At 41.5% G+C, this 16,851-nt stretch overlaps 1 protein-coding gene across 1 annotated transcript in view; it reads left to right on the forward strand.

Moving 5' to 3' along the window:
• Nucleotides 1–14,402: 14,402 nt before the first annotated feature.
• LOC110116929 (slit homolog 2 protein-like) overlaps nt 14,403–16,851 on the forward strand; it is a 54,875-nt gene continuing 52,426 nt past the window's right edge. The window contains exon 1 of the mRNA XM_048653347.1: nt 14,403–14,467. Within this exon, the coding sequence (XP_048509304.1) occupies nt 14,450–14,467 (18 nt within the window). The 5' untranslated portion in view covers nt 14,403–14,449. The remainder of the gene's footprint in view (nt 14,468–16,851) is intronic.

The raw sequence follows: 16,851 nt of genomic DNA on the forward strand, positions 1-16,851 counted from the left end.
TTCAGGTAATTGCCGATCCAATCGATCGATCACCAACTCCTCTTTAACTGTAATTCTCTCTCTCTCTCTCTCCACCTATTTATCTATCTCTCTCTCCACCTATCTATCTATCTCTTTACCTATGTGTTCAATGGTCTGGCTCCTTACCGTCAGCTCGTACATTTTCACGTCCTTCCGTCCTCGTCCTTCATTCGTCCTTGGCGTTGCACGGTTCCATATGATCAAAGCAGACATAATGTGATCCATCGAACCACGTGCCCCGTGTAGATAGACGCTGTGTCAATGGACTATGGACGTGATTACCTTGATACCTATAATACTGCCTGCAGGAGATAATATTACACCTCCTTGTTACCTTGGAATACCTCGGTGCACTCCCGGACAACCCCTTGGGATTCGGATTAGGAGTTAATCTGCTGTATGGCTAGATAGATTTCGGTCGCCACTTTGGATATACTTCGTCGATACACCGGACGCTTTTCGGATCTCGTGGTACACACGCCATAGATGAAATTTTTGACGCACTTTTCAATGAAGATTCACATGATTACCAAATTAATTATAAAATCACATACTGAATTTCTACATTCGTCGTCGGAAACTACGTTCGTATCATCGATCGTTTTGAATAAATTTTGGTTTTCATTTTTATTCTCAGATCGTACAAATAACGTAAAAAATATTTTTCGAATTTTAATGCCTGAAATAATGATTTATTAATTTTGTTTCTTCATCTTCATTCTCTTTTTCCTAACTTTTTCACGTAATTTGAAAAGAAGAGAAATTAATGGACAAAAAAATTTTGTGCGGGTACGTATATTTTCACCGTTTTATAACTTTTCTTTGAGTTTAATATATTCCATTTTTTTTTTTTTTTTAATGTCTCGTCTTACGCACGAATCTATATGTGTATGGATGGTTATACTGCGAAAGGATGAAGAATTTTTAATGGGGTTGTAAAAGATCGAAGACATTTATTTGTTCACTTGTTCATTTTTACGCGGTACATATATCACGTCCACGGATACACGCGTTTTATTTTATTTATCTATTTGTTTGGAATCGAGTAATTTTTACGCAGGGGCCAATTACAAAACGTCACGATAAATTAGATAAATTCTTTTGAAATAAACCACCGAGCAATTAAATCCCTCTCACGTAACGCCATTACAAATCCTTTTTCTAATTTCTGCTGCTGCTGCTGCTGCCGCCGCCGCCGCCGCCGTTGTTACTGCACCGTTGCTACTATTCTACCTATATACGAAAACTAACCGTAAAGAATTTATGTAAATTACTTTATATGCAACGGCAAGCTCCGCGGGCAACTCCTTGTTATTATAACTACCTAGAGAGTTATAATACAATGCCTAACCACCTTTATTATACCCACTTGATTCACAGTACCTTCACACAGTTTTTTCTTTCCTCCTCTCTCTCACCCTTTTTCATTCGTTGTCGCGCCTACGCCGCTCGACTCGTCTCGAAGCAACTCGAAATTACAAACTCTTGATTTTTTTTGATTAATAATTCGGATTACCGTTTCCAAATTCATTGTGCGATTCGAGTTCTTTATCCGACATTTTTCAATGTGTATATTTTTTTTCTTCTCCTTTCGGCGCCGACGATGCAAATAGAGGGAGTGCGCCACGAGGAGGAAGAGGGCGAAGAAGGGGGGGGGGGGGGGCGAGTTGTTCATCGGGGTGAAAGTAAAGTTCTCGTTCCGCTGAGAACTTTTTTCAATAACTAGAAATAACCGGAGAGACTCTCCTCCCTTGGTTGTACAGTAGGTATACCGAACTGTAGCTGACGTTTGTCAGAAAGTCAACGAAGTGTGTTGCTTCTGCTGCTGCTGCCGCTGCCGCTGCTGTTGCCTCCGTGTCATGTGTTGGCGACACTCCTCATCCTGCAATTTCATCTCCTTCTTTCTCTCCTTCTCTCTTTCCTCCCCCACCTTCCCCCCACCCCCTCTCTCTCTCTCTCTCTCCCGCTCTCCCAATCTCCACTTTTTTTTTTTTTTTTTACGTGGATATAACGGCCGTGATATCAGAACCGAACGTGCTATATGGAAATGCGGACGTGCATGAATATAGCACCCACAAGAAATCCTCGACGTCCAAAAACTAATTCCTTAGGTCCTTTGTGTTTGACGAACGTGATTCTCGCATAGGGTGGTCCGTTTTTTATTTTTATTTTTATTTTATTTTATTTTACTTGGTTTTTTTTTTTTCATTTTCATTTCATCCCTGTAAATAGCCGATAAGGGAGGTTATTTAAGTGTTGCTTTTGGAAGTTCGTTACCGCCCGGGCACGGTTCGTTTGAAGAGTTAATGAATTTCTGTCGTTCATTAGTCTAATTCACGCGGAATTTCACCTCGAATTCTGAAGTGACCCTTCACCGTACAATCCTCATCGCGATTCGTATACACTCATCCCTTTCCGCACCGTTACCACCCAGCAGGATCAGAAATATACACGCGCGCACATTTCTATATATAGGTATATTTATATCGCAATGACGTAAGCCGACGCTCGAAAAAGAAGGGGTGAGAGAGTTTCGGGAGAAAATTTACTCTTCCTGCAACCGTGGACGATCGTTTTGTCGAGTGTTATTTTTCTCTCGCAAACTATACACGGTTCGAATATCGGATCAATCCTCGAACGCGACTCGAGTGAGATCCTTGGGTAATCTTATACCTTGCTCTTACTTTTCTTCCCTACCGAGGAGACAAAAGTTTTTTTTTTTTTTTTTCTTTTCGTTTTTATCGGTTTACAAAACGTCGTCTGTTTTCCCGGGCGAAATCATTTACTCATCCATTAACCCTTGGCTTCGCTATATAAATTTTTTTTTTTTTTTTTTTTCGTTTTATATCTGCGGCGAGGATCGTGCTCCAGTTTTTTTTTGTTTTTGTTCATATTCTCTTTCGATTTACGAAAATATTCTTAACAGAGGTGATTTTGTTTTCCGTCTAATTTTTGTGATATTCAATTGAAACGTTACCCTAATCGTTTCACAGGTCGATAGTTACATGAACCTGCTTGTATGGATTTTCATCGATTGCCTATTGCGTGTCACGATATTAGTCGTCTATGCGACGAGAAACGCCCGCTTTCGACGATTCAAACTTCTTCCCTTTCCATCCCCCACTCAAAACGTTCGGATCCTTCGCCTAGTTCCGCATCTACGTCATCTTCGTTCGTCATCGTCTTCTCCCTGTAGTTCGAACGTTGAAACGCATCGTTTGATATCGTGCAGTTTAACGCGGACCGTAGAAAATTGTCGCGTTCGCAGAGCTACGAAATTTCAGGGAATTCCGAGCCATTTATCATATGTCCATATATATAGAAATCGTAAAATTGCTAAAGGTGGATATATACAGGAGTAAGTGGGTAAAGAGAGTGCGCGTACGATGATAAAGAGGAGTCGAAAAAAAAATAAAAACAAAGACAAAGAGAAGGAAGTATAAAAAAGAAGAGAAAAAGAAAAAAAAAAAAAAAGGGGAGCGTAAGCGCGGAGGGGATGGAGACGGGGATGGAAAGAGGGCTTACCACCCTTCGAATCGGTAATCTTGTTACGTACGCCATCCGCGCGGACAGCCGAGAGCACGGCGGAACAGAGCGGAGCCCCGGGGTATCGATCGTTCGTAATGTCATTTTAAAAACTGTCACACGCCGCACTCGCAATTATTATCATCCGCTAATCCGATTTCTTCTTTCTCTTCGCCTCGTGCGGTGCAGTTATACCTACGCTACGGGATGTGCGGTGGTCTCCACAAAGCCCCCCCCCCCCCCCCCCCTTTTCGCGATACGGGGCGGGTAGATACGTAGGTAAATACACGTAATTAAGTTTGCATTACCTGCGAAACATGAAAACGACGATCACTCGATTGAAAAATTCAATTTTACAACATGTATCGCGTCCATATCCGCGTAGCCGGGTTATAGGTAGGAGGTATATTCTTCTACGTTCTCCTCCTCGTACATAATTAACATATTCTACACAAAAGAGTGTAATGTATAAACTTCCATCAACATTAAACCATGGAAATTTCTATAAAAAATAAAAAAAAAAAAAAAAAACAGAGGCAAAGAAAATAATTCTATAAACTCCGAAGACGAAACATTGTAATCTCTCTACGAGGTATACCGTACGGGATACCTAGATGCGTATATACATGTATATAAAATAGCTCCGCGGGTGTTGTTAACATTTTTATTCCAAGATGTAATGGCTATAAGTCTGCGTTTACCCAGAGGTGGAGGTAGCGCAGATAGAAAGAAGCGGGCAACGAGAAGAAAAAAGAAAAAAAAAAGGAGGAGGGAAAAAGGAAAAGTGTATTACAGGGAGTGAGGGGGAAGTGCGGGGGGGAGGGGAGGGTTAGAGAACGAGTTTTCTTGGTCCGCTAATAAAAAGGGTTGTAGCTCTCTGAGGTGAGATGGTTAAGTAGGGTGTAGCTGGCTCCCCAGTCACCGGGCAGACTGTGGACAGTCGACAGAGGCGAGATCTTAAAAAGTTTTATCTACCCAGAGCGATAAAAAATAATTGGTATCGGGTCTTTTCACGATCTCGGCCTCCGCAGGGCGGCACCGTGGACACCGGCAACGACAGATTCTCTATTTTTCCAACGCTTCCTTCTTCTTTTTCTCTTTTCGTTACTCACAGTCACTTTTTTACCCCACTGTTTTATTTCTCTTATTTCATTCACTAATTTCATTTTATTAACTATGATTTCTTCTTTTTTTCTTCCCCGACATAGGTAGGTACATAATTCCTTATCTCTCTTTTGTGCGTCGCGTTGTACGAGACCGTTTTCCTCCTTTCGCTTTTCTCGTCTGTATTTTTTTTTTTTTATTTTATTTTATCTCTCTAAACGAAACGCCTCGCACAACGCTGTCGTCATCTTGCGGTTAAACAAGATCTTCAAAGCTCCGGTGAGCCTCTTCTTCAAAGTTGCGGTACACCACGTACGACACATTCTACATATATAACGTATCCTACGTACCCCCCATTTTTTTCCCATACATACCTATACACGTAACGTGTATCGCGTATCCTGTGCTTTATGCAGAATAATGATAAAACGTAAGAAAATAGTGAGAAGGAAGGGGAATAATGGAAAGTAGAGAGAAGAAAAAAAAGAAAGAAATATAATGAAAATAATAACAATTGAAAGGAACTCACAGGAGAGCCACGCGAGTTGCCGCGCGAGGCTGTCTCTATATCCACGTGTATATCCAGCCTCCTCATCCTCTTCCCTCTTCCCTCTTCCTGTATTCTTTTTTATTTTATTTCAGTTTTCTCCTTTTTTGTATTACCATTATTATTATTATTGTTATTATGTATATACTTTTTCTTATTCTTCGCCGACGAAGCCTTCACCTCGATCCTACGAAGAAGAGAAGAACCGGTCGCCAAAGTCCCGAGGGAATTCGAAAGAATGAAAAAGTTGCTTTTTTTTTTTCATTTACTTCCTTTTTCCTTTGCCGTTTTTTTTTTTTTTGTTTGCTTTCGCTTTTGCTACCCGGAAATTGTGTTACCGCAAAAGGAACTGATATATAACGGGATTGCGTGTGCGCCGATCGCCGAGTCCATCCCCAGAAATGAAAGAACTGCTGTTGCAGTCATTTCCGTATGGGTCTAGTTTGAGAAGATCGAACAATATTGAAAGTAGAAAATAAAGTTTAGAAAGATAACCAGAAACGATGGGTAGCGTCAGGAGTATTTTTAAGCCGTCGCATTTATTCGCCTTTTTACCGGAATTTACTTTATCATAATTCTATAGATATAAACGCATACATATCCACATACCTGGGTTTTATGTATTCATCCCGCTATTAATATAAAATCACTTGTATATTCTAAATAGAGGGGTATATTATAATCCCTATGGTTATTTATTCAAAGCCGAACGATTTAATCTTCACGGTATGCGTATTTTTTTTATACGTAGATCTGATGCACACAGAGCGAAGGTGTATGAACGATTTGTTTTACACGAAGATGAGTTTCGACGATCATCGGTTTATAACGCCAATGGCCGCTGCAGTCGTGTTCGTTGCCCTATTTAGTTTACTCACGATAATAATCTTCGGCCCTTCCGAACACCGATTTATAAACCATCATCGCCTCACGGGGATATCCAGTGGAGAGTCTCGAGGAAAAAAAAAAACGGAGGAAAAGAGAAACGAGAGAATAAAAAATAAATGATCGGTGCGTATAAAGGGAGAGAAAAAAAAGGAAAGGAAAAGCAAAGAGAAGAAAAGAAAGGGCTGCGTTTTACGGATGATCGAATACGCTCGGTTACGTTTGATTAATCAGTGCTCTTTAAAAATATCCAATGCCGATCGATCGATCATTCGAAAAACGATCGGGTCGATCGTCGAGCCGTTGCATCAATTTCGATGGATTATTCGATCGTGCACAAGCGACACCGCGACTGAAAAATAGAAAAATTTTGATCGTTGTACGAACGCGTCCCGTTGAAAGGAAAAGTAGTTAATCGTACGAGAATCGATATTGTCACGGTTAACAGGTGAGATAGCGCGACGTGTAACGACAAGTTTTCGAAGCTATGTGAAATACTTTGATAGCTTAATGGGAGTGCACGAGGTACGTAATTTCGTATGAAGGGTCGTACACGGCGCGCAATCGAGTTAATTAATCGGTATAAATTTCAAGGAAAATTATAATTAATCCTCGGTAATCGTGGCGAGGATCAGGGAGGCCAATGTTTCTCTAAGCCCGAGCATCTTAGCTGTAATTATCAAACGTATATTATCTACAGAGTGAAGGGAAAATAGCGTTTTCGAGAACGAGACACTCGAGATAATGTCGACCACCTATATGTACGTAATATATACCTATGTACGTGGTGCAACGTAGACGAGGTTCGTTTCGCGTACTATTTCGGATCACCTACCTTACCGCAAAGTTTTTGTTTTTCAATATTTGATGGCGGTTTACACGGGGGTTGCGGGCATCGAGAGAGGTTGTCTCCCCCTCGTATTTCGTTGCGGTGTGAGATATGTTTAATCAATGATTTCGGGTATCAATCCCAAGCGACAAAGAGTATCTGTGCTAAATCAAGAATGACGTAGGTAACTATAGGATTCTACTCCACAAGTTCGCGGTTAACAGCACCGTAGGGAGATTTCGGTCACCGGAGTTCGATTCGCTCTATAAAACATGCATCCCCGAACCTAAACCCCATGGAATCAGAACGGGTTTCCGGTATTCCGCCACAGATTTAGCCAGCCGTTGTTCGACGAAGCTGTAAATTGCTCAGCCGCACGTCATTCGGCTATATTTAGGCAAACGCGCGTGTGCCCCCGCACGGTCATCGTACGTGTAACGAAATCGGGAGATTCGAATCATTCGTGCGAATGGAATAGCGAAGAAGAAGGAAAAAAAAAGCGACGCGAAGACGGAAGACGTTATCGAGAAAACAAAAAAGCCGAAAACGTCGCCTTGAGGTTCGAGAAAAATTTTGTCTCAATTCTCCGTCTACCATATATGTAATATGTATAGACATGTACGGCGCGGGACGACCATTTTATAACTCGGTTGAAAAGAATGCGGCTATTCGTTGAAGAATTTAATCATTATATACCAGAGAAGAAATCCGAAGGATGCGTCGTTTCGCGAATAAAATAGGGTTGAAGCGAAATAAAGAGAAAAATAGAGAAAGAAAAAAGAGGCGATGCGAGGTGGGCGAGGGAGAGAGAGAGAGGGGCAAGACATTACTGCGAAGAAGAAGGGCAAGGGCAGATGGAGGAAGGAAGCGCAAGAAAGTAGGTCAGAAATAAGCAGCAGCAGCACCACCGCCACCACCACCACCACCACCAGCGATAGTAGAGGAATTGCTGAGAGCGATTGTTCGGAATGACCGATGCCCGAGATAAATCCCTTTCTCCTGACCGTTTCAGTTCCTCCTCTCGAATCTGCAGGTGGAAAATGTATTTCACTATCGGCTTATCAAACCCACCTATTACAACACCTATAGCTGCCCGGTATATGTATACACACCCAAGTCCGTAAATTCTCTCCGAAGGGGTCAGAGGTCACTTCAAGCTTTCGACTAATCTCATATGGATTTTCATTCCGCCTCGATATCGTGCGGAGGGATGGAGATTCGAAGGGCGTGTATCCGTAGGTGGCTCGGAAAACGATGCGAGAATGAAAAGTATGGAGGTATGTTACATGAATATTGTAACGCGAGACCGCAGGGGAGGAGAAAGCAGATGAATAAAGTGCGAAAAATAAGAAAATAAAAAAACTAAACAAAGTCGAAGAAAGTTATAATTCCGAAATTCTACACCTCGCATATTCGATGACGCGAGTCCGATTTCTGCTCTCATTTTTTAATCTAGCTTACACTTTTCAAATTCTTCGAACATTTCACTTTCTCCCGCATACTCCGGCGTTACACTTTCGATCGCGTTACATGTAGCAAATAAAATAATGAAAAATCGGGTTCGGGTATACGTTGGAAAATAAAAGTTTTCAAGTACCGATGACCTCCGATATTACCGCACGAAAGTTTGACGAAAGTAAACACTCGTATTACTTTCCGCGAATTTTAATACGAACGGCGTTCAAAATCAATCCCGATTTTCTTTCCACCTTTACTCTACAGGCAATTACCGGATTTGGGCAGGTGAACGGGGGGGGGGGGGGGGGGGGGGGAGAAGGGGGTGGCACGAGGAGTCGCGGAACATCGTACGTACTTCCTTACATTACACGGAACTTTTTTCAACCGTGGCGAAATTCCCTATCGTTAGTAATTTATCTAAATGGTTTTGTTTGCATCCCCCGTGTTGCAGTATCGGGTAATTGCCTCCGGGTTGTTATGGTCCGCACCAGATAAGTGGTTAGCATCGCGGTGCTTACCGAAGTAGACAGATACTTTTTATCTTTATGCATAGACCATTACTTTTTTAATTCCTTATTTCCGCGACTTCGTACGGATAATGGAACGACGGAAAAAAGTTTGAAAATTGAAACGATATTTCGAAAAATTGGTCTTTCCAGAGCGCCGGAGAACGAGAGCCAAAAATTGCAGGGTTGTAATCTTCGCTAGCATCTCCCGATCTAGCGTAAGATTCTCGTACACACCGGTACGAAGACCGATATTTTTACTTTTTCCTTTCTTTCGTCGGACGTCGATATTAATTTCCCTCGCACGGGGTCTTACGGGTGGCCCAAAGCGGTATCCGTTTCTGGCTAGACACTAGGCGAGCTAGATTCTTGACGGGGTGGTAGAGGAAGGGGCGAAGGCGGGGCGTGCTCAAAAAAGTTTGGAACATGGTCGATAATGAACCTCAGCCGTTGTCGCCCGTGTTCGTGTCGCGGTATAGAAACTTGAACCCGAGAGTATATAAGAGTTTAGAGAAGATATACAAGATCCGTTACTGCTGTTACAGCAAAACCACCACGTGCCGCTGCCGCTGCCGCTGCTGCTGCTGCAGCGGAAGCTGATCCTGTATAGAAAGCGGAAAAATGACGATCAAGCTTAACGTGTGTCAATTTTTTTTTCTCCTTCATCTTTCACATCATTTTTCTCCATTTTGTTCTATTTTATAACATCTAACGATTCGTGCCACTTTCGTCCACCGATCGTCCGCTGATCACGGATCAAAGTTTCATTTCTTTTGCCAATCTGTATTATTTCGTCATGTGATATCGAATCGAATTTTTTTTCTCATCGCGTACACCATTTTTCTGAAAATTATGGACAGAAATCGCACCGCGAGACTCGTATTAATGTTTCATCTTTTTTTCTTTTTTTTTCTCTCTCTCTTTTTCATCCAACACCTTATACAGCACAAATAGGATACGGTGTAAAATAAAAGCGAACGTTCTCGTTTTCTGGGTAATCTTTGATATTTTATATGAAACTATAAAAACCTAATAGCCAGAAGATGGGGGAATACCGTAAAACGGTTCGTTGAAATGTTCAATTTTTAATCGCCGTATCTTGGCGAGTTCACCTTATTTAACTTCGATCGAACAAAAAGAAAAAAAAAAAAAAAGAAGTAAGAAGCCGTGTATCTTCCGCTAAGAAATAGTGTATATCTCGAACGACTCGAGAAAGTTTTGATTCTTTTTTGATCCCGGGGTCAAAGGCGGGACGTAAAATATGGATTGTTGAGGCCCCGACCCGTGTGATCTCCTATGAAGTTTTTGTCCGGATCTTATTGGGATCCTGATTTGTGCGGCAAAAAAGAAAAAAAAAGAAAAGAAAAAAGAAAAACATTGACGCAAAGAGGAAAAAGGAGAGATATCTTACCTCTAGGAATTTCGAGCCAATCACAGGCGTATCTGTAAAATTGCACGTGATATATTTTTGGCCGCCGATACAAAGGGGCTTTTCCTATACCAGCTAGCTTGGCTTTTGAACAATTGGCACCGCGATATTATCCTTCCTTCCTCCTTCCCCCATTTCTCGTCGAGAATTCTGATCCGGGCTGCGAACCGTAAGGATAATATATAGACGGATACTTTGAGTTTGATGCCGGCCTCGATTTCACCGACCTCGGTGCACACCGCTCGCAAGAGTCACCGACTCCCGGGGCTCTCTTGCCTTTTTACTTAAAGGTTGAATGGCGGGACTTATAGAGGCTCCTATCGCGTGCATTGGCTCAATAGACCCGAGGTGATCTTCCTGATCCCTTCGCTGCAAGCAGCACCGCCACCGACAGCGAATTTTCTTACGCCGTATAACGTCGTGGTAGTGTAAACGTGTGTACGTACCTACGTACGTATACGTAGGTCATAGCCAGGTTGCGTCGAGTTTACGCTACATATTCTTCGCGCGGCAGCACATATTCGTTGCCTGGAATCCTCGAGGAAGTGGGGGGGAAAACGTACGTCCGTAGGCGGTTATTTTTTTTTCTCATATCATCCGGAGCGAAAAAGGGGTGGGTTTTCGCGCGTTGGGGGGGCGGGGAGGACACCCTCTTTCTTTCCATTATTACCCCCGTGCGCTCGTAATAATTCCCGCGGGATCCGTTATATGGGTCGTCAATAATTCCCGCGGTGATCATCGTATCTGATGTACATATAGGTGTAGATCTTTCGCGTTTCCCTGCATTCCGACTTACGACCTCGTCCAGATTCATTTTTTATTTTCATATCCTGATATATGTATACGTATATATCGTCGATATTTGCATCGGCAGCGGATTCTGAAACGGGTTTTTTTTTATGTCCTAGCGAACCTTTCCTCACTTTTCTCGACGTACAGATTTTTCGTTCGATCCGTGGAAATGTCATCGTAATAATTCCGTGCGCCAAGTTTAGTGACATTATTGTACGGGAGAAGAAAAACCCCGGAGCGTTAGATTGACATTAGAGCACGGAGATTAGCTGGCATTTAGACGCTACCGATGAAAAAGGATTCTTTGAGAGAAGCGGCTCCTTTATTTTCATTTATTTGCGCGGATATTCGAAGAGGTCTAATTTCTTTGATGAAAAAAATCATGAAACGAGGATAACGAATTTAATTCGAAACGATTGAGAAGTGGAAGAAAAAAATTACCGGCATTATACACGCTGACGATCGAATCGCGAGGTTTTAAATTTCGTACGATGTTAGAAAATAGCGATCGTCAGACTTCGAAGACACCGTAGGATACAGAGGAGATCGGAAATTGGAGGGAGTTTATTTGGCTATGGAGGGGGGTGAATGAATGCCTCCGAACCGGCTGATAACGGTTCAAATAAAATCGACAGTTCTACAAAAACGGAAATCCCTGATCCTGGCTGTAAACCAACGCCAGGTAAACCCTGGCTCGATTGATGTCGCTTGTTTACCGAAACGAGATGAGGCACCCCGTTCGGTCGATATAGGAAAACGGATGAGGTGGCGCTACGGGGGGCGGGGGGCGGGGGGGTAGTCGAAGAAAAAGGAAAAAGAGGAGGGAGAAAAGAAAAGCGGCGATACGCCGCGAACCGGAGAAAGGAGATGAGGAAAGGCCAAAGGAAATCCGCTCGTTGTCAATAATTCAGTGACATTTCTTTTCCCCCCTTGCTCTCTTCTTCTTTTTCCATCTACCGTTTTTCTCCCGCAATGGCTCAGAGAGGCGGCGACTCGCTTCTCTATTTATTCACTTCAGTTCGCAATTTTTCGGCACTGCACCCCGCCCCTCCCCCAAAATTCATACCCGTGTCGCGAATTTCTACATTTTTTTTTTTTTTTTCTATTATTAGTTCAATTCTTAGGTACAGATGAGAACCAAGAAGGAATTTTCATACGCCTGTTGCCCATTCCGAGGCATATTTTTGTTTCTTTTAATCTTGAAACGGAGGAGAGAGTAGTAGTGTTACGGAATAAGGGTTGTATACACGTAGTACACACATCCCGCTCATATGGATTTCTCGGGGTGCCATATGGTGCAAGAGTTTTGCAGTCCCCTTTCCCTACATTTTATCCCCCCCCAGCCCGAGCAGCAACCACCGGGAGAGTAAAACAGCTATAGCTCTTGTAATGCGACCACCTTAGTGCCAAATAAAGTTTCACCCATTTTTCTAATATCTACTGCACACAATTACGTGTCGGTAGAAAAAAAAAAAAAAAAAAAAAGTAAAAACATCACCTGAAAACTCCGAACCCGCTGCCGATAGTTACGTAGAAATATATAGGAAACACTTATTTATATAGAGAAAAACTTATCCCGCGGGGGCTGCTCGGGTTAGCTCGATATTATTTTCTCGCATTTTTTTCCCCCCATTTTCATTCTATTTTATTTTTTTTATTTTTTTCAATTAAACCGAGAAACAGAAGTTTGAAGTGGGTTGATTTTTGACGTTTTTCTCGTGCATTGCGGATATTGAGACGGTTGGGTGTATATAGGTGTATTGAGAATCGGGATTTCGAATCGTTTAACTTTCCTCCTTGTAGTATATCTGTGTATATATATATTTTTTTCAATTTGTTTTTTTCGTACTCTAAATCCGCAGAAGGTTCTCCGTTATATTCGTGTACGTTGTATGGGGCGATTTTTGGTCAGGAGAAAAGTAAGAAAAGGAGAAAAAAAAAAAAGAAAAAGGAAAAAACGTAATTTCAAAACCTAACGAGAAACGTCACGCAGGGTACGTTACAAGAGGCGCGTGTCCGCACGCTTTTATTATGAGGCGTGGAAAACGATTTTCTCTGGTGTACATAGTTGAATATATGTATATAATATATATATATATATATATATATACACCTAAACACATAATTTTCCGTGACAAACTTCTTGGCCATATGTTTTAAAAGAAAGAAAAAAGAAAAAAAAAAAAACTAGAATTCTAACAGATGAATTTTGAATAAATTTATGTGCTGAACTTCCTATTGTGACGTGTTCAAAACTGTCTACGCTCGCCGCAGGTGTGTGAATATGAGAATTTCTCTATTTTCCTTGGATTTTTATAACTGAATTTCCAATGGATAACAGAAAACAAAAAAATAAAAAAAAAAAACAAAAAAAAAAAAAAGAACGAGTTTCAATATCAAACGTATTGTGCCGACGAGCGATCAGGCACACGCGAAATCGATATCCATGGGCAATCAACATTCTCGATGATGGCGAGAGGAGAAAGAAAGAGTAAAAAAAAAAAAAAAGCGGAAAGGAACAAACGGGGAAAAAAAAAAAACCTCCGATATTCACCTGGCCTTTGAAATTCATACCGAGATGTAATTAGCACTTCCAGCTGTTTTTACAAGGCCTTATATTGAAATGTATATCTCGTGGACACTCTTCTTCTGAATTTTTATGCCCATATCATTACATACAGGTATATACATAGGTGTATGTATTCGATACACACGGACGTCGAATACTTTTTTTTTTTTTTTTGAAAAAACATCACAGAAAATTTTCATTTCCACACGAACGATGCCTCGTGAATTCATAGACACCGGTAATAATGATAAACTAGAAGAATATCGTTCGAATGAAAATCGGCCTTAGTCGAGAGATTGCGTGTAAGTAACGAGGATTTATCGAAAAGGTGTCGAGTTAAATAACACGTGAGATAGTTATATCGTTTAAATATATTTATATTTATGTTGTGAAAAACATCGTCCCGGAAATTGGAGAGAAAGGGAGGCAGAGCGGCAGCCTCCGGGCATTAGTCCATCTGTTCGCGGCTCTTGAAGAACGTATAGGTATATATTACTTTATTCGTCGTTGAGGCTATTGTTCGACTACTCTCCATATCGACGGATCGTTTACGCGTATATATCATTAAAATATTTCTATTTTGTTTGAAAGAAAAAAAAAAAAAAACGGAAAAGAAAACGATGTACACAATAATCTGGAATACAATGATCCTGCATCTGTTTCACGTCCGTTTAGCTTTTTCTATCCAATTTTTAAATTCGATATATTGACGTTTTTCATCTCTTGTTTCAGATCCTGTAATACTCGTTTCATCCTTAACGCGCTGCTATCATCGAACTCGAAAATGCCTCGTCTACCTTGGGTGAGTAGAATGTTATACTATAATAAAATTGTTTCATAATTGAAAAATGATGCGAAGATATTTTGAGAATGAATGGGGTGTTTGGAAACCCTTCACATGATCGAATTAAGAAAACGACAATTTTCTGTTGAAAATTTTTCGCGCGATTTTCGCACTCGCAGCTACACTAAAATTTCTCCTTCCCCGATGATTAATTTCCACGTGCGACAGAGCGACCTCCAGAGATTGAAATATGGAACGCTACGGTTGGGTCGGTTGATTCAATGAAATAATAATAATCATCATCATCATCATCATCGTCGTCGTCATTACGATTATTACATGTACAACGTGAACGTGCCGCTGACTTTGTCGCGCGCGTAATGTATACGCATATATGTGTATGCATACGAATTACATATTTACATACGGTGTGACGTGTACAGAGAGAGAGAGAGACTTTGTGTATATGGGAAGGTGAAAACCGGATACAAATTCGCGGCTTGAATTCCAGGTAACCATCTAAGTTTTGCGTTAATTTAAGAGATAATTAGCTAAGCTCTAATTACCCGGTACATGTCTATATACAAAAGCTATACATAGCTATGTACATACATAGATGTGAGACTGCGAGCGAGCGAAGGAAACGTGCGAGAGCGGTTATTACTTATCACACCCTTCCACCCCTCGCCGCCCCCGGTCGCACCACCCCTAAAAACTTTGGAGCATACCCTAAAACCACGCGATGTGTGGTACAGGTTACTTACCTACCTGCGGATAGACGGGGTACGTGAAATTTCCGAAATTATAACCGCGCGTACGTAATAATCAAGTGAAAATTCGAAAATTATACTCAAATGAAACCCTCCTCGATGTAGAGCAACCCTGTACCCAAAGTCTAACGACTAATCAATCAAATTCGTACACGTCTCGGTGTGTGTGCGCGTGTGTGTGCGCGTGTAGTCGGCCTTCTCATTATTAATTCTTGTCGTCACCACCCTAACCATGATTAATAATCTCCTTCGTTTGTTTGTTTATTGAATCAATAAGGTAATATCCGTATAACGGCGTGTTTCACGGAAGCTCACCCTTGATTCGTGTATGATGCGGTTATTTTTTGATTCTGCGTTCGTTTTTTGTATTTAAATTTCCAAAAAAAAAAAAAAAGGGGAAAATCGAGCTCCGTGAACGTTTTGAAAGAGAGAGAAAAAAATCAAGGTAAAGAAAAACCAAATATTCAATCCCCTAGAAATTATAACTTGTACGTATTGCTCGGATAAAATCCGGATGAAAAAACAACGCGGGAAAAAGTGGCGTTCCTCGTACATTCGAAAAATGAAAGTCGAAAGAAAAACAAAACTCATATTTTCTCGACTGGAAAAAAAAAAAAATTTTCGGCCAATTTAACCGCCGCTTTAAATCACCGTCAAAACAACTCTCCGTCCGAAAATGAATAGCAAACAGAAAAGAGAATGATTCGATTGTGTGGGTAAAGGTAAAGCTGCGGCCATACGTGTGAGTGAAATGCATAAAGTTCGGGTATGTGTAGGAAAAATTGTGCGCGCTTAGAAAATGTTCGTTGAACCTTGAACCACTTTCTGTTAGCGAGTAAATATATACGCGCACGTTCGCGCGTGTGCGTGAAATATGTACCTATATACGCTCTTCTCTTTTCGGACGATGTGGATATTTTCGGGGGGGGTTCGAGTTTGCCGTGTCCGGGGGTTCGAAGAATCCGGGGATCGCGATGACGGGAAAATTGACGGCTAAAAGTTGCGCCCGGCCGTGAACGTAATACGCACGCACACGCGGTCGCATTGCTCTGACATTGATACGTTTTGAAGTTCAAAAATCGCGCTATGGGGTACCTAACCGTAAACAGGACGAGAGTGCCTCCTCAGACGTCATTCTCTCCGACCCGTGTTATTGTATTATATTATTATACAGATCGCGTCTACGGGGATTCGTTCGTCCGGAAGATCAAACGTTTGATTTGGGCACTCGCCGGAGAAACTAGAAAAAGAAATAAAAAAAGGAACTAGGAACCGCTTCCGCTTCCGTGTTGGCTAACTTTTCGTACCTCGTGTTCTCGATATTTTCAAAATTGAAAGTATATATCTGCAACTTTCGTTCGAGTTCAGTTTGGAAAATTTTGAAAAAATAACTCCTACGATAATGAAGCGGTAAAAATTGGACACGCGTACGAAGGCCGCGTAAATTGTGCTCCTGTATGTATGTACATGTATATATATATATAATATGCAAATATCAAACGCGTACAGGTATATATATGTGATGATAAACTGCGGGGAGCCCCGCCATCTTGGATGAACTCGACGGGAAAGTGTTGCTAGACTATTAGCCTGCCAGGGTGGGTTAGATTTAAAGGCCATTTCGATGCTCCT

This window comes from Athalia rosae, chromosome 3 (assembly GCF_917208135.1).
Source record: "Athalia rosae chromosome 3, iyAthRosa1.1, whole genome shotgun sequence".
NCBI lineage: Eukaryota > Metazoa > Arthropoda > Insecta > Hymenoptera > Athaliidae > Athalia > Athalia rosae.